Source organism: Scyliorhinus torazame, chromosome 26 (assembly GCF_047496885.1).
Source record: "Scyliorhinus torazame isolate Kashiwa2021f chromosome 26, sScyTor2.1, whole genome shotgun sequence".
NCBI lineage: Eukaryota > Metazoa > Chordata > Chondrichthyes > Carcharhiniformes > Scyliorhinidae > Scyliorhinus > Scyliorhinus torazame.
This window is the reverse complement of record NC_092732.1, coordinates 42,422,000-42,441,965: the sequence shown is the minus strand read 5'-3', so window position 1 is coordinate 42,441,965 and position 19,966 is coordinate 42,422,000. Positions and strand designations below refer to the sequence as shown.

General features: G+C 51.6%; 1 protein-coding gene across 1 annotated transcript in view; it reads left to right on the top strand.

Annotated features, from left to right (window-relative positions):
* mtmr11 (myotubularin related protein 11) overlaps positions 1 to 19,966 on the top strand; it is a 173,759-nt gene that overhangs the window by 121,734 nt on the left and 32,059 nt on the right. Inside the window, exon 13 of the mRNA XM_072490525.1 lies at positions 504 to 676. Within this exon, the coding sequence (XP_072346626.1) occupies positions 504 to 676 (173 nt within the window). The remainder of the gene's footprint in view (positions 1 to 503; positions 677 to 19,966) is intronic.

Here is a 19,966-nt window from a genome sequence, read left to right as displayed (position 1 = left end):
CTCTCCTGAAGGTGCTGACTCTCACTGGGGTACAGACTCCCCCTCCTCTCCTGAAGGTGCTGACTCTCACTGGGGTACAGACTCCCCCCTCCTCTCCTGAAGGTGCTGACTCTCACTGGGGTACAGACTCCCCCTCCTCTCCTGAAGGTGCTGACTCTCACTGGGGTACAGACTCCTTCCTCTCCTGAAGCTGCTGACTCTCACTGGGGTACAGGGTCCCCCCTCCCCTCCTGAAGGTGCTGACTCTCACTTGCGTACAGACTCCCCCTCCTGTCCTGAAGGTGCTGACTCTCACTGGGGTACAGGGACCCCCTCCTCTCCTGAAGGTGCTGACTCTCACTGGGGTACAGACTCCCCCCTCCTGAAGGTGCTGACTCTCACTGGGGTACAGACTCCCCCCTCCTGAAGGTGCTGACTCTCACTGGGGTACAGGGCCCCTCGTCTGGAGTACAGGGGGTAGTCTGACTCTGAAATGACTGGCTCTACACATGGTGTCCCCACAGAGACAGATGATCGTGACCTTGCTTGTCTCATCTCTTCGTTGGTTCAAGTGATGTTGGACCCTTACTGGCGAACGATGCTGGGGTTTCAGAGTCTAGTCCAGAAAGAGTGGGTGGAGGCAGGCCACCGCTTCAGTGACCGATTCAACCACCACTGGACCACTGACAAAGATGAGGTGAGTGGATCACCATGTCCGGCCTGTACAGAGCGGATTGATCAGGGACAGTGTGACAGTGTACAGAGCGGATTGATCAGGGACAGTGTGACAGTGTACAGAGCGGATTGATCAGGGACAGTGAGACACTGTACAGAGCGGATTGATCAGGGACAGTGAGACACTGTACAGAGCGGATTGATCAGGGACAGTGTGACACTGTACAGAGCGGATTGATCAGGGACAGTGTGACACTGTACAGAGCAGATTGATCAGGGACAGTGTGACACTGTACAGAGCGGATTGATCAGGGAGAGTGTGACATTGTACAGAGCGGATTGATCAGGGACAGTGTGACAGTGTACAGAGCGGATTGATCAGGGACAGTGTGACATTGTACAGAGCGGATTGATCAGGGACAGTGTGACACTGTACAGAGCGGATTGATCAGGGACAGTGTCACACTGTACAGAGCGGATTGATCAGGGACAGTGTGACAGTGTACAGAGCGGATTGATCACGGACAGTGTGACACTGTACAGAGCGGATTGATCAGGGACAGTGTGACACTGTACAGAGCGGATTGATCACGGACAGTGTGACACTGTACAGAGCGGATTGATCAGGGACAGTGTGACAGTGTACAGAGCGGATTGATCAGGGACAGTGTGACAGTGTACAGAGCGGATTGATCAGGGACAGTGTGACACTGTACAGAGCGGATTGATCAGGGACAGTGTGACATTGTACAGAGCGGATTGATCAGGGACAGTGTGACACTGTACAGAGCGGATTGATCAGGGACAGTGTGACAGTGTACAGAGCGGATTGATCACGGACAGTGTGACACTGTGCAGAGCGGATTGATCAGGGACAGTGTGACAGTGTGACAGTGTACAGAGCGGATTGATCAGGGACAGTGTGACAGTGTACAGAGCGGATTGATCAGGGACAGTGTGACAGTGTACAGAGCGGATTGATCAGGGACAGTGTGACAGTGTACAGAGCGGATTGATCACGGACAGTGTGACAGTGTACAGAGCGGATTGATCAGGGACAGTGTGACACTGTACAGTGCGGATTGATCAGGGACAGTGTGACAGTGTACAGAGCGGATTGATCAGGGACAGTGTGACACTGTACAGAGCGGATTGATCAGGGACAGTGTGACAGTGTACAGAGCGGATTGCTCTGGGACAGTGTGACACTGTACAGAGCGGATTGATCAGGGACAGTGTGACACTGTACAGAGCGGATTGATCAGGGACAGTGTGACAGTGTACAGGGCGGATTGATCAGGGACAGTGTGACAGTGTACAGAGCGGATTGATCAGGGACAGTGTGACACTGTACAGAGCGGATTGATCAGGGACAGTGTGACAGTGTACAGAGCGGATTGATCAGGGACAGTGTGACACTGTACAGAGCGGATTGATCAGGGACAGTGTGACAGTGTACAGAGCGGATTGCTCTGGGACAGTGTGACACTGTACAGAGCGGATTGATCAGGGACAGTGTGACACTGTACAGAGCGGATTGATCAGGGACAGTGTGACAGTGTACAGGGCGGATTGATCAGGGACAGTGTGACAGTGTACAGAGCGGATTGATCAGGGACAGTGTGACACTGTACAGAGCGGATTGATCAGGGACAGTGTGACAGTGTACAGGGCGGATTGATCAGGGACAGTGTGACAGTGTACAGAGCGGATTGATCAGGGACAGTGTGACAGTGTACAGAGCGGATTGATCAGGGACAGTGTGACACTGTACAGAGCGGATTGATCAGGGACAGTGTGACACTGTACAGAGCGGATTGATCAGGGACAGTGTGACAGTGTACAGGGCGGATTGATCAGGGACAGTGTGACAGTGTACAGAGCGGATTGATCAGGGACAGTGTGACACTGTACAGAGCGGATTGATCAGGGACAGTGTGACAGTGTACAGGGCGGATTGATCAGGGACAGTGTGACAGTGTACAGAGCGGATTGATCAGGGACAGTGTGACACTGTACAGAGCGGATTGATCAGGGACAGTGTGACACTGTGCAGAGCGGATTGATCAGGGACAGTGTGACACTGTACAGAGCGGATTGATCAGGGACAGTGTGACAGTGTACAGAGCGGATTGATCAGGGACAGTGTGACACTGTACAGAGCGGATTGATCAGGGACAGTGTGACAGTGTACAGAGCGGATTGATCAGGGACAGTGTGACACTGTACAGAGCGGATTGATCAGGGACAGTGTGACAGTGTACAGAGCGGATTGATCACGGACAGTGTGACATTGTACAGAGCGGATTGATCACGGACAGTGTGACATTGTACAGAGCGGATTGATCAGGGACAGTGTACAGAGCGGATTGATCACGGACAGTGTGACACTGTACAGAGCGGATTGATCAGGGACAGTGTGACACTGTGCAGAGCGGATTGATCAGGGACAGTGTGACAGTGTACAGAGCGGATTGATCAGGGACAGTGTGACAGTGTACAGAGCGGATTGATCAGGGACAGTGTGACACTGTACAGAGCGGATTGATCAGGGACAGTGTGACAGTGTACAGAGCGGATTGATCAGGGACAGTGTGACACTGTACAGAGCGGATTGATCAGGGACAGTGTGACACTGTACAGAGCGGATTGATCAGGGACAGTGTGACAGTGTACAGAGCGGATTGATCAGGGACAGTGTGACACTGTACAGAGCGGATTGATCAGGGACAGTGTGACACTGTACAGAGCGGATTGATCAGGGACAGTGTGACACTGTACAGAGCGGATTGATCACGGACAGTGTGACACTGTACAGAGCGGATTGATCAGGGACAGTGTGACAGTGTACAGAGCGGATTGATCAGGGACAGTGTGACACTGTACAGAGCGGATTGATCACGGACAGTGTGACATTGTACAGAGCGGATTGATCACGGACAGTGTGACACTGTACAGAGCGGATTGATCAGGGACAGTGTGACACTGTACAGAGCGGATTGATCAGGGACAGTGTGACACTGTACAGAGCGGATTGATCAGGGACAGTGTGACACTGTACAGAGCGGATTGATCAGGGACAGTGTGACAGTGTACAGAGCGGATTGATCAGGGACAGTGTGACACTGTACAGAGCGGATTGATCAGGGACAGTGTGACACTGTACAGAGCGGATTGATCACGGACAGTGTGACAGTGTACAGAGCGGATTGATGAGGGACAGTGTGACACTGTACAGAGCGGATTGATCAGGGACAGTGTGACACTGTACAGAGCGGATTGATCAGGGACAGTGTGACACTGTACAGAGCGGATTGATCAGGGACAATGTGACACTGTACAGAGCGGATTGATCAGGGACAGTGTGACAGTGTACAGAGCGGATTGATCAGGGACAGTGTGACACTGTACAGAGCGGATTGATCAGGGACAGTGTGACACTGTACAGAGCGGATTGATCACGGACAGTGTGACATTGTACAGAGCGGATTGATCAGGGACAGTGTGACAGTGTACAGGGCGGATTGATCAGGGACAGTGTGACAGTGTACAGAGCGGATTGATCAGGGACAGTGTGACACTGTACAGAGCGGATTGATCAGGGACAGTGTGACACTGTACAGAGCGGATTGATCAGGGACAGTGTGACACTGTACAGAGCGGATTGATCAGGGACAGTGTGACACTGTACAGAGCGGATTGATCAGGGACAGTGTGACAGTGTACAGAGCGGATTGATCAGGGACAGTGTGACACTGTACAGAGCGGATTGATCAGGGACAGTGTGACAGTGTACAGAGCGGATTGATCACGGACAGTGTGACACTGTGCAGAGCGGATTGATCAGGGACAGTGTGACAGTGTACAGAGCGGATTGATCAGGGACAGTGTGACAGTGTACAGAGCGGATTGATCAGGGACAGTGTGACAGTGTACAGAGCGGATTGATCAGGGACAGTGTGACACTGTACAGAGCGGATTGATCACGGACAGTGTGACACTGTACAGAGCGGATTGATCAGGGACAGTGTGACAGTGTACAGAGCGGATTGATCACGGACAGTGTGACAGTGTACAGAGCGGATTGATCAGGGACAGTGTGATACTGTACAGAGCGGATTGATCACGGACAGTGTGACAGTGTACAGAGCGGATTGATCACGGACAGTGTGACAGTGTACAGAGCGGATTGATCAGGGACAGTGTGATACTGTACAGAGCGGATTGATCAGGGACAGTGTGACAGTGTACAGAGCGGATTGATCAGGGACAGTGTGACACTGTACAGAGCGGATTGATCACGGACAGTGTGACAGTGTACAGAGCGGATTGATCACGGACAGTGTGACAGTGTACAGAGCGGATTGATCAGGGACAGTGTGATACTGTACAGAGCGGATTGATCAGGGACAGTGTGACAGTGTACAGAGCGGATTGATCAGGGACAGTGTGACAGTGTACAGAGCGGATTGATCAGGGACAGTGTGACAGTGTACAGAGCGGATTGATCAGGGACAGTGTGACAGTGTACAGAGCGGATTGATCAGGGACAGTGTGACACTGTACAGAGCGGATTGATCAGGGACAGTGTGACAGTGTACAGAGCGGATTGATCAGGGACAGTGTGACAGTGTACAGAGCGGATTGATCACGGACAGTGTGACACTGTACAGAGCGGATTGATCAGGGACAGTGTGACAGTGTACAGAGCGGATTGATCACGGACAGTGTGACAGTGTACAGAGCGGATTGATCAGGGACAGTGTGATACTGTACAGAGCGGATTGATCACGGACAGTGTGACAGTGTACAGAGCGGATTGATCAGGGACAGTGTGACAGTGTACAGAGCGGATTGATCAGGGAGAGTGTGACACTGTACAGAGCGGATTGATCAGGGACAGTGTGACACTGTACAGAGCGGATTGATCACGGACAGTGTGACACTGTACAGAGCGGATTGATCACGGACAGTGTGACAGTGTACAGAGCGGATTGATCACGGACAGTGTGACAGTGTACAGAGCGGATTGATCAGGGACAGTGTGATACTGTACAGAGCGGATTGATCAGGGACAGTGTGACAGTGTACAGAGCGGATTGATCAGGGACAGTGTGACAGTGTACAGAGCGGATTGATCAGGGACAGTGTGACACTGTACAGAGCGGATTGATCAGGGACAGTGTGACAGTGTACAGAGCGGATTGATCAGGGACAGTGTGACAGTGTACAGAGCGGATTGATCAGGGACAGTGTGACACTGTACAGTGCGGATTGATCAGGGACAGTGTGACAGTGTACAGAGCGGAGTGATCAGGGACAGTGTGACAGTGTACAGAGCGGATTGATGAGGGACAGTGTGACACTGTACAGAGCGGATTGATCAGGGACAGTGTGACACTGTACAGAGCGGATTGATCAGGGACAGTGTGACACTGTACAGAGCGGATTGATCAGGGACAATGTGACACTGTACAGAGCGGATTGATCAGGGACAGTTTGACAGTGTACAGAGCGGATTGATCACGGACAGTGTGACATTGTACAGAGCGGATTGATCAGGGACAGTGTGACAGTGTACAGGGCGGATTGATCAGGGACAGTGTGACAGTGTACAGAGCGGATTGATCAGGGACAGTGTGACACTGTACAGAGCGGATTGATCAGGGACAGTGTGACACTGTACAGAGCGGATTGATCAGGGACAGTGTGACACTGTACAGAGCGGATTGATCAGGGACAGTGTGACAGTGTACAGAGCGGATTGATCACGGACAGTGTGACATTGTACAGAGCGGATTGATCAGGGACAGTGTGACACTGTACAGAGCGGATTGATCAGGGACAGTGTGACATTGTACAGAGCGGATTGATCAGGGACAGTGTGACAGTGTACAGAGCGGATTGATCAGGGACAGTGTGACACTGTACAGAGCGGATTGATCAGGGACAGTGTGACACTGTACAGAGCAGATTGATCAGGGACAGTGTGACACTGTACAGAGCGGATTGATCAGGGACAGTGTGACATTGTACAGAGCGGATTGATCAGGGACAGTGTACAGAGCGGATTGATCAGGGACAGTGTGACACTGTACAGAGCGGATTGATCAGGGACACTGTGACACTGTACAGAGCGGATTGATCAGGGACAGTGTGACACTGTACAGAGCGGATTGATCACGGACAGTGTGACACTGTACAGAGCGGATTGATCAGGGACAGTGTGACACTACAGAGCGGATTGATCAGGGGCAGTGTGACAGTGTACAGAGCGGATTGATCAGGGACAGTGTGACACTGTACAGAGCGGATTGATCACGGACAGTGTGACACTGTACAGAGCGGATTGATCAGGGACAGTGTGACACTACAGAGCGGATTGATCAGGGACAGTGTGACACTGTACAGAGCGGATTGATCAGGGACAGTGTGACAGTGTACAGAGCGGATTGATCAGGGACAGTGTGACACTGTACAGAGCGGATTGATCACGGACAGTGTGACACTGTACAGAGCGGATTGATCAGGGACAGTGTGACACTACAGAGCGGATTGATCAGGGGCAGTGTGACAGTGTACAGAGCGGATTGATCAGGGACAGTGTGACACTGTACAGAGCGGATTGATCAGGGACAGTGTGACACTGTACAGAGCGGATTGATCAGGGACAGTGTGACACTGTACAGAGCGGATTGATCACGGACAGTGTGACAGTGTACAGAGCGGATTGATCAGGGACAGTGTGACACTGTACAGAGCGGATTGATCAGGGACAGTGTGACACTGTACAGAGCGGATTGATCAGGGACAGTGTGACACTGTACAGAGCGGATTGATCACGGACAGTGTGACACTGTACAGAGCGGATTGATCAGGGACAGTGTGACACTGTACAGAGCGGATTGATCAGGGACAGTGTGACAGTGTACAGAGCGGATTGATCAGGGACAGTGTGACAGTGTACAGAGCGGATTGATCAGGGACAGTGTGACACTGTACAGAGCGGATTGATCAGGGACAGTGTGACATTGTACAGAGCGGATTGATCAGGGACAGTGTCACACTGTACAGAGCGGATTGATCAGGGACAGTGTGACAGTGTACAGAGCGGATTGATCAGGGACAGTGTGACACTGTACAGAGCGGATTGATCACGGACAGTGTGACAGTGTACAGAGCGGATTGATCAGGGACAGTGTGACACTGTACAGAGCGGATTGATCACGGACAGTGTGACAGTGTACAGAGCGGATTGATCAGGGAGAGTGTGACAGTGTACAGAGCGGATTGATCAGGGACAGTGTGACACTGTACAGAGCGGATTGATCACGGACAGTGTGACAGTGTACAGAGCAGATTGATCAGGGACAGTGTGACACTGTACAGAGCGGATTGATCAGGGACAGTGTGACAGTGTACAGAGCGGATTGATCAGGGACAGTGTCACACTGTACAGAGCGGATTGATCAGGGACAGTGAGACACTGTACAGAGCGGATTGATCAGGGACAGTGAGACACTGTACAGAGCGGATTGATCAGGGACAGTGTGACAGTGTACAGAGCGGATTGATCAGGGACAGTGTGACAGTGTACAGAGCGGATTGATCAGGGAGAGTGTGACAGTGTACAGAGCGGATTGATCAGGGACAGTGTGACAGTGTACAGAGCGGATTGATCAGGGACAGTGTGACACTGTACAGAGCGGATTGATCAGGGACAGTGTGACACTGTACAGAGCGGATTGATGAGGGACAGTGTGACACTGTACAGAGCGGATTGATCAGGGACAGTGTGACACTGTACAGAGCGGATTGATCAGGGACAGTGAGACAGTGTACAGAGCGGATTGATCAGGGACAGTGTGACACTGTACAGAGCGGATTGATCACGGACAGTGTGACACTGTACAGAGCGGATTGATCAGGGACAGTGTGACAGTGTACAGAGCGGATTGATCAGGGACAGTGTGACACTGTACAGAGCGGATTGATCAGGGAGAGTGTGACAGTGTACAGAGCGGATTGATGAGGGACAGTGTGACACTGTACAGAGCGGATTGATCAGGGACAGTGTGACAGTGTACAGAGCGGATTGATCAGGGAGAGTGTGACAGTGTACAGAGCGGATTGATGAGGGACAGTGTGACACTGTACAGAGCGGATTGATCAGGGAGAGTGTGACAGTGTACAGAGCGGATTGATGAGGGACAGTGTGACACTGTACAGAGCGGATTGATCAGGGACAGTGTGACACTGTACAGAGCGGATTGATCAGGGACAGTGAGACATTGTACAGAGCGGATTGATCACGGACAGTGTGACACTGTACAGAGCGGATTGATCAGGGACAGTGTGACAGTGTACAGTGCGGATTGATCAGGGACAGTGTGACACTGTACAGAGCGGATTGATCAGGGACAGTGTGACACTGTACAGAGCGGATTGATCAGGGACAGTGTGACAGTGTACAGAGCGGATTGATCAGGGAGAGTGTGACAGTGTACAGAGCGGATTGATCAGGGACACTGTGACAGTGTACAGAGCGGATTGATCACGGACAGTGTGACACTGTACAGAGCGGATTGATCAGGGACAGTGTGACACTGTACAGAGCGGATTGATCAGTGACAGTGTGACAGTGTACAGAGCGGATTGATCAGGGACAGTGTGACACTGTACAGAGCGGATTGATCACGGACAGTGTGACAGTGTACAGAGCGGATTGATCAGGGAGAGTGTGACAGTGTACAGAGCGGATTGATCAGGGACAGTGTGACACTGTACAGAGCGGATTGATCAGGGACAGTGTGACACTGTACAGAGCGGATTGATCAGGGACAGTGTGACAGTGTACAGAGCGGATTGATCAGGGACAGTGTGACACTGTACAGAGCGGATTGATCACGGACAGTGTGACACTGTACAGAGCGGATTGATCAGGGACAGTGTGACAGTGTACAGAGCGGATTGATCAGGGACAGTGTGACACTGTACAGAGCGGATTGATCAGGGACAGTGTGACACTGTACAGAGCGGATTGATCAGGGACAGTGTGACAGTGTACAGAGCGGATTGATCAGGGACAGTGTGACATTGTACAGAGCGGATTGATCAGGGACAGTGTCACACTGTACAGAGCGGATTGATCAGGGACAGTGTGACACTGTACAGAGCGGATTGATCAGGGACAGTGTGACATTGTACAGAGCGGATTGATCAGGGACAGTGTGACACTGTACAGAGCGGATTGATCAGGGACAGTGTGACAGTGTACAGGGCGGATTGATCAGGGACAGTGTGACACTGTACAGAGCGGATTGATCAGGGACAGTGTGACACTGTACAGAGCGGATTGATCACGGACAGTGTGACACTGTACAGAGCGGATTGATCAGGGACAGTGTGACAGTGTACAGAGCGGATTGATCAGGGACAATGTGACACTGTACAGAGCGGATTGATCAGGGACAGTGTGACACTGTACAGAGCGGATTGATCAGGGACAGTGTGACATTGTACAGAGCGGATTGATCAGGGACAGTGTGACAGTGTACAGAGCGGATTGATCAGGGACAGTGTGACATTGTACAGAGCGGATTGATCAGGGACAGTGTGACACTGTACAGAGCGGATTGATCAGGGACAGTGTGACACTGTACAGAGCGGATTGATCAGGGACAGTGTGACACTGTACAGGGCGGATTGATCAGGGACAGTGTGACACTGTACAGAGCGGATTGATCAGGGACAGTGTGACACTGTACAGGGCGGATTGATCAGGGACAGTGTGACAGTGTACAGAGCGGATTGATCAGGGACAGTGTGACACTGTACAGGGCGGATTGATCTGGGACAGTGTGACACTGTACAGAGCGGATTGATCAGGGACAGTGTGACACTGTACAGAGCGGATTGATCAGGGACAGTGTGACACTGTACAGAGCGGATTGATCAGGGACAGTGTGACACTGTACAGGGCGGATTGATCAGGGACAGTGTGACAGTGTACAGAGCGGATTGATCAGGGACAGTGTGACAGTGTACAGAGCGGATTGATCAGGGACAGTGTGACACTGTACAGAGCGGATTGATCAGGGACAGTGTGACACTGTACAGAGCGGATTGATCAGGGACAGTGTGACAGTGTACAGAGCGGATTGATCAGGGACAGTGTGACAGTGTACAGTGCGGATTGATCAGGGACAGTGTGACAGTGTACAGAGCGGATTGATCAGGGACAGTGTGACACTGTACAGAGCGGATTGATCACGGACAGTGTGACAGTGTACAGAGCGGATTGATCAGGGACAGTGTGACAGTGTACAGAGCGGATTGATCAGGGACAGTGTGACAGTGTACAGAGCGGATTGATCAGTGACAGTGTGACACTGTACAGAGCGGATTGATCAGGGACAGTGTGACACTGTACAGAGCGGATTGATCAGGGACAGTGTGACAGTGTACAGAGCGGATTGATCAGTGACAGTGTGACACTGTACAGAGCGGATTGATCAGGGACAGTGTGACACTGTACAGAGCGGATTGATCAGGGACAGTGTGACAGTGTACAGAGCGGATTGATCACGGACAGTGTGACATTGTACAGAGCGGATTGATCACGGACAGTGTGACATTGTACAGAGCGGATTGATCAGGGACAGTGTACAGAGCGGATTGATCAGGGACAGTGTGACAGTGTACAGAGCGGATTGATCAGGGACAGTGTGACAGTGTACAGAGCGGATTGATCAGGGACAGTGTGACACTGTACAGAGCGGATTGATCAGGGACAGTATGACACTGTACAGAGCGGATTGATCAGGGACAGTGTGACACTGTACAGAGCGGATTGATCAGGGACAGTGTGACACTGTACAGAGCGGATTGATCAGGGACAGTGTGACACTGTACAGAGCGGATTGATCAGGGACAGTGTGACATTGTACAGAGCGGATTGATCAGGGACAGTGTGACACTGTACAGAGCGGATTGATCACGGACAGTGTGACAGTGTACAGAGCGGATTGATCAGGGACAGTGTGACACTGTACAGTGCGGATTGATCAGGGACAGTGTGACACTGTACAGTGCGGATTGATCAGGGACAGTGTGACACTGTACAGAGCGGATTGATCACGGACAGTGTGACAGTGTACAGAGCGGATTGATCAGGGACAGTGTGACACTGTACAGAGCGGATTGATCAGGGACAGTGTGACAGTGTACAGAGCGGATTGATCAGGGACAGTGTGACAGTGTACAGAGCGGATTGATCACGGACAGTGTGACAGTGTACAGAGCGGATTGATCAGGGACAGTGTGACACTGTACAGAGCGGATTGATCAGGGACAGTGTGACATTGTACAGAGCGGATTGATCAGGGACAGTGTGACACTGTACAGAGCGGATTGATCAGGGACAGTGTGACACTGTACAGAGCGGATTGATCAGGGACAGTGTGACAGTGTACAGAGCGGATTGATCAGGGACAGTGTGACACTGTACAGAGCGGATTGATCAGGGACAGTGTGACAGTGTACAGAGCGGATTGATCAGGGACAGTGTGACAGTGTACAGAGCGGATTGATCACGGACAGTGTGACAGTGTACAGAGCGGATTGATCAGGGACAGTGTGACACTGTACAGTGCGGATTGATCAGGGACAGTGTGACACTGTACAGTGCGGATTGATCAGGGACAGTGTGACACTGTACAGAGCGGATTGATCACGGACAGTGTGACAGTGTACAGAGCGGATTGATCAGGGACAGTGTGACACTGTACAGAGCGGATTGATCAGGGACAGTGTGACACTGTACAGAGCGGATTGATCAGGGACAGTGTGACAGTGTACAGAGCGGATTGATCAGGGACAGTGTGACACTGTACAGAGCGGATTGATCAGGGACAGTGTGACACTGTACAGAGCGGATTGATCAGGGACAGTGTGACATTGTACAGAGCGGATTGATCACGGACAGTGTGACATTGTACAGAGCGGATTGATCAGGGACAGTGTACAGAGCGGATTGATCAGGGACAGTGTGACACTGTACAGAGCGGATTGATCAGGGACAGTGTGACATTGTACAGAGCGGATTGATCACGGACAGTGTGACATTGTACAGAGCGGATTGATCAGGGACAGTGTGACAGTGTACAGAGCGGATTGATCAGGGACAGTGTACAGAGCGGATTGATCAGGGACAGTGTGACACTGTACAGAGCGGATTGATCAGGGACAGTGTGACAGTGTACAGAGCGGATTGATCAGGGACAGTGTCACACTGTACAGAGCGGATTGATCAGGGACAGTGTGACAGTGTACAGAGCGGATTGATCAGGGACAGTGTGACACTGTACAGAGCGGATTGATCAGGGACAGTGTGACACTGTACAGAGCGGATTGATCAGGGACAGTGTGACACTGTACAGTGCGGATTGATCAGGGACAGTGTGACACTGTACAGAGCGGATTGATCAGGGACAGTGTGACACTGTACAGAGCGGATTGATCAGGGACAGTGTGACATTGTACAGAGCGGATTGATCAGGGACAGTGTGACACTGTACAGAGCGGATTGATCAGGGACAGTGTGACACTGTACAGAGCGGATTGATCAGGGGCAGTGTGACAGTGTACAGAGCGGATTGATCAGGGACAGTGTGACACTGTACAGAGCGGATTGATCAGGGACAGTGTGACACTGTACAGAGCGGATTGATCAGGGACAGTGTGACACTGTACAGTGCGGATTGATCAGGGACAGTGTGACACTGTACAGAGCGGATTGATCAGGGACAGTGTGACACTGTACAGTGCGGATTGATCAGGGACAGTGTGACACTGTACAGAGCGGATTGATCAGGGAGAGTGTGACACTGTACAGAGCGGATTGATCAGGGACAGTGTGACAGTGTACAGAGCGGATTGATCAGGGACAGTGTGACACTGTACAGAGCGGATTGATCAGGGACAGTGTGACAGTGTACAGAGCGGATTGATCAGGGACAGTGTGACACTGTACAGAGCGGATTGATCAGGGACAGTGTGACAGTGTACAGAGCGGATTGATCAGGGACAGTGTGACACTGTACAGAGCGGATTGATCAGGGACAGTGTGACACTGTACAGAGCGGATTGATCACGGACAGTGTGACAGTGTACAGAGCGGATTGATCAGGGACAGTGTGACACTGTACAGAGCGGATTGATCACGGACAGTGTGACAGTGTACAGAGCGGATTGATCAGGGACAGTGTGACACTGTACAGAGCGGATTGATCACGGACAGTGTGACACTGTACAGAGCGGATTGATCACGGACAGTGTGACAGTGTACAGAGCGGATTGATCAGGGACAGTGTGACAGTGTACAGAGCGGATTGATCAGGGACAGTGTGACACTGTACAGAGCGGATTGATCACGGACAGTGTGACAGTGTACAGAGCGGATTGATCACGGACAGTGTGACAGTGTACAGAGCGGATTGATCAGGGACAGTGTGACAGTGTACAGAGCGGATTGATCAGGGACAGTGTGACACTGTACAGAGCGGATTGATCACGGACAGTGTGACAGTGTACAGAGCGGATTGATCAGGGACAGTGTGACAGTGTACAGAGCGGATTGATCAGGGACAGTGTGACACTGTACAGAGCGGATTGATCAGGGACAGTGTGACACTGTACAGAGCGGATTGATCAGGGACAGTGTGACAGTGTACAGAGCGGATTGATCAGGGACAGTGTGACACTGTACAGAGCGGATTGATCAGGGACAGTGTGACAGTGTACAGAGCGGATTGATCAGGGACAGTGTGACACTGTACAGAGCGGATTGATCACGGACAGTGTGACACTGTACAGAGCGGATTGATCAGGGACAGTGTGACACTGTACAGAGCGGATTGATCAGGGACAGTGTGACAGTGTACAGAGCGGATTGATCAGGGAAAGTGTGACAGTGTACAGAGCGGATTGATCAGGGACAGTGTCACACTGTACAGAGCGGATTGATCAGGGACAGTGTGACACTGTACAGAGCGGATTGATCAGGGACAGTGTGATACTGTACAGAGCGGATTGATCAGGGACAGTGTGATACTGTACAGGGCGGATTGATCAGGGACAGTGTGACAGTGTACAGAGCGGATTGATCAGGGACAGTGTGACACTGTACAGAGCGGATTGATCAGGGACAGTGTGACATTGTACAGAGCGGATTGATCAGGGACAGTGTGACACTGTACAGAGCGGAGTGATCAGGGACAGTGTGACACTGTACAGAGCGGATTGATCAGGGACAGTGTGACACTGTACAGAGCGGATTGATCAGGGACAGTGTGACACTGTACAGAGCGGATTGATCAGGGAGAGTGTGACAGTGTACAGAGCGGATTGATCAGGGACAGTGTGACACTGTACAGAGCGGATTGATCAGGGACAGTGTGACACTGTACAGAGCGGAGTGATCAGGGAGAGTGTGACAGTGTACAGAGCGGATTGATCAGGGACAGTGTGACAGTGTACAGAGCGGATTGATCAGGGACAGTGTGACACTGTACAGAGCGGAGTGATCAGGGACAGTGTGACACTGTACAGAGCGGATTGATCAGGGACAGTGTGACAGTGTACAGAGCGGATTGATCAGGGACAGTGTGACAGTGTACAGAGCGGATTGATCAGGGAGAGTGTGACACTGTACAGAGCGGATTGATCAGGGACAGTGTGACACTGTACAGAGCGGATTGATCAGGGACAGTGTGACAGTGTACAGTGCGGATTGATCAGGGACAGTGTGACACTGTACAGAGCGGATTGATCAGGGACAGTGTCACACTGTACAGAGCGGATTGATCAGGGACAGTGTGACACTGTACAGAGCGGATTGATCAGGGACAGTGAGACACTGTACAGAGCGGATTGATCAGGGACAGTGTGACAGTGTACAGTGCGGATTGATCAGGGACAGTGTGACACTGTACAGAGCGGATTGATCAGGGACAGTGTGACACTGTACAGAGCGGATTGATCAGGGACAGTGTGACACTGTACAGAGCGGATTGATCAGGGACAGTGAGACACTGTACAGAGCGGATTGATCACGGACAGTGTGACAGTGTACAGAGCGGATTGATCAGGGACAGTGTGACACTGTACAGGGCGGATTGATCAGGGACAGTGAGACACTGTACAGAGCGGATTGATCACGGACAGTGTGACAGTGTACAGAGCGGATTGATCAGGGACAGTGTGACACTGTACAGAGCGGATTGATCAGGGACAGTGTGACAGTGTACAGAGCGGATTGATCAGGGACAGTGAGACACTGTACAGAGCGGATTGATCAGGGACAGTGTGACACTGTACAGAGCGGATTGATCAGGGACAGTGTGACACTGTACAGAGCGGATTGATCAGGGACAGTGTGACACTGTACAGGGCGGATTGATCAGGGACAGTGTCACACTGTACAGAGCGGATTGATCAGGGACAGTGTGACAGTGTACAGAGCGGATTGATCAGGGACAGTGTGACAGTGTACAGTGCGGATTGATCAGGGACAGTGTGACAGTGTACAGAGCGGATTGATCAGGGACAGTGTGACACTGTACAGAGCGGATTGATCAGGGACAGTGTGACACTGTACAGAGCGGATTGATCAGGGACAGTGTGACACTGTACAGAGCGGATTGATCAGGGACAGTGTGACACTGTACAGAGCGGATTGATCAGGGACAGTGTGACACTGTACAGAGCGGATTGATCAGGGACAGTGTGACACTACAGAGCGGATTGATCAGGGACAGTGTGACACTGTACAGAGCGGATTGATCAGGGACAGTGTGACACTGTACAGAGCGGATTGATCAGGGACAGTGTGACAGTGTACAGAGCGGATTGATCAGGGACAGTGTGACAGTGTACAGAGCGGATTGATCAGGGAGAGTGTGACACTGTACAGAGCGGATTGATCAGGGACAGTGTGACACTGTACAGAGCGGATTGAGCAGGGACAGTGTGACACTGTACAGAGCGGATTGATCAGGGACAGTGAGACACTGTACAGAGCGGATTGATCAGGGACAGTGTGACACTGTACAGAGCGGATTGATCAGGGACAGTGTGACACTGTACAGAGCGGATTGATCAGGGACAGTGTGACACTGTACAGAGCGGATTGATCAGGGACAGTGTGACACTGTACAGAGCGGATTGATCAGGGACAGTGTGACACTGTACAGAGCGGATTGATCAGGGACAGTGAGACACTGTACAGAGCGGATTGATCAGGGACAGTGTGACACTGTACAGAGCGGATTGATCAGGGACAGTGTGACACTGTACAGAGCGGATTGATCAGGGACAGTGTGACACTGTACAGAGCGGATTGATCAGGGACAGTGTGACAGTGTACAGAGCGGATTGATCAGGGAGAGTGTGACAGTGTACAGAGCGGATTGATCAGGGACAGTGTGACAGTGTACAGAGCGGATTGATCACGGACAGTGTGACACTGTACAGAGCGGATTGATCAGGGACAGTGTGACAGTGTACAGAGCGGATTGATCAGGGACAGTGTGACACTGTACAGAGCGGATTGATCAGGGAGAGTGTGACAGTGTACAGAGCGGATTGATCACGGACAGTGTGACAGTGTACAGAGCGGATTGATCACGGACAGTGTGACACTGTACAGAGCGGATTGATCAGGGAGAGTGTGACAGTGTACAGAGCGGATTGATCACGGACAGTGTGACAGTGTACAGAGCGGATTGATCAGGGACAGTGTGACAGTGTACAGAGCGGATTGATCAGGGACAGTGTGACACTGTACAGAGCGGATTGATCAGGGACAGTGTGACAGTGTACAGAGCGGATTGATCAGGGACAGTGTGACAGTGTACAGAGCGGATTGATCAGGGACAGTGTGACAGTGTACAGAGCGGATTGATCACGGACAGTGTGACACTGTACAGAGCGGATTGATCAGGGAGAGTGTGACAGTGTACAGAGCGGATTGATCACGGACAGTGTGACAGTGTACAGAGCGGATTGATCAGGGACAGTGTGACAGTGTACAGAGCGGATTGATCAGGGACAGTGTGACAGTGTACAGAGCGGATTGATCAGGGACAGTGTGACAGTGTACAGAGCGGATTGATCAGGGACAGTGTGATACTGTACAGAGCGGATTGATCAGGGACAGTGTGACAGTGTACAGAGCGGATTGATCAGGGACAGTGTGACACTGTACAGAGCGGATTGATCAGGGACAGTGTGACAGTGTACAGAGCGGATTGATCAGGGACAGTGTGACAGTGTACAGAGCGGATTGATCAGGGAGAGTGTGACACTGTACAGAGCGGATTGATCAGGGACAGTGTGACACTGTACAGTGCGGATTGATCAGGGACAGTGTGACAGTGTACAGAGCGGATTGATCAGGGACAGTGTGACAGTGTACAGTGCGGATTGATCAGGGACAGTGTGACAGTGTACAGAGCGGATTGATGAGGGACAGTGTGACACTGTACAGTGCGGATTGATCAGGGACAGTGTGACACTGTACAGAGCGGATTGATCAGGGACAGTGTGACAGTGTACAGTGCGGATTGATCAGGGACAGTGTGACAGTGTACAGAGCGGATTGATCAGGGACAGTGTGACAGTGTACAGAGCGGATTGATCAGGGACAGTGTGACACTGTACAGAGCGGATTGATCAGGGACAGTGTGACAGTGTACAGAGCGGATTGATCAGGGACAGTGTGACACTGTACAGAGCGGATTGATCAGGGACAGTGTGACAGTGTACAGAGCGGATTGATCAGGGACAGTGTGACACTACAGAGCGGATTGATCAGGGACAGTGTGACACTGTACAGAGCGGATTGATCAGGGACAGTGTGACACTACAGAGCGGATTGATCAGGGACAGTGTGACACTGTACAGAGCGGATTGATCAGGGACAGTGTGACACTGTACAGAGCGGATTGATCAGGGACAGTGTGACAGTGTACAGAGCGGATTGATCAGGGACAGTGTGACACTGTACAGAGCGGATTGATCAGGGACAGTGTGACATTGTACAGAGCGGATTGATCAGGGACAGTGTGACACTGTACAGAGCGGATTGATCAGGGACAATGTGACACTGTACAGAGCGGATTGATCAGGGACAGTGTGACAGTGTACAGAGCGGATTGATCAGGGACAGTGTGACACTGTACAGAGCGGATTGATCAGGGACAATGTGACACTGTACAGAGCGGATTGATCAGGGACAGTGTGACAGTGTACAGAGCGGATTGATCAGGGACAGTGTGACAGTGTACAGAGCGGATTGATCAGGGAGAGTGTGACACTGTACAGAGCGGATTGATCAGGGACAGTGTGACACTGTACAGAGCGGATTGATCAGGGAGAGTGTGACACTGTACAGAGCGGATTGATCAGGGACAGTGTGACACTGTACAGAGCGGATTGATCAGGGACAGTGTGACACTGTACAGAGCGGATTGATCAGGGACAGTGTGACAGTGTACAGAGCGGATTGATCAGGGACAGTGTGACACTGTACAGAGCGGATTGATCAGGGACAGTGTGACACTGTACAGAGCGGATTGATCAGGGACAGTGTGACACTGTACAGAGCGGATTGAGCAGGGACAGTGTGACACTGTACAGAGCGGATTGATCAGGGACAGTGAGACACTGTACAGAGCGGATTGATCAGGGACAGTGTGACACTGTACAGAGCGGATTGATCAGGGACAGTGTGACACTGTACAGAGCGGATTGATCAGGGACAGTGTGACACTGTACAGAGCGGATTGATCAGGGACAGTGTGACACTGTACAGAGCGGATTGATCAGGGACAGTGAGACACTGTACAGAGCGGATTGATCAGGGACAGTGTGACACTGTACAGAGCGGATTGATCAGGGACAGTGTGACACTGTACAGAGCGGATTGATCAGGGACAGTGTGACACTGTACAGAGCGGATTGATCAGGGACAGTGTGACAGTGTACAGAGCGGATTGATCAGGGAGAGTGTGACAGTGTACAGAGCGGATTGATCACGGACAGTGTGACACTGTACAGAGCGGATTGATCAGGGAGAGTGTGACACTGTACAGAGCGGATTGATCAGGGACAGTGTGACAGTGTACAGAGCGGATTGATCAGGGACAGTGTGACACTGTACAGTGCGGATTGATCAGGGACAGTGTGACACTGTACAGAGCGGATTGATCAGGGACAGTGTGACACTGTACAGAGCGGATTGATCAGGGAC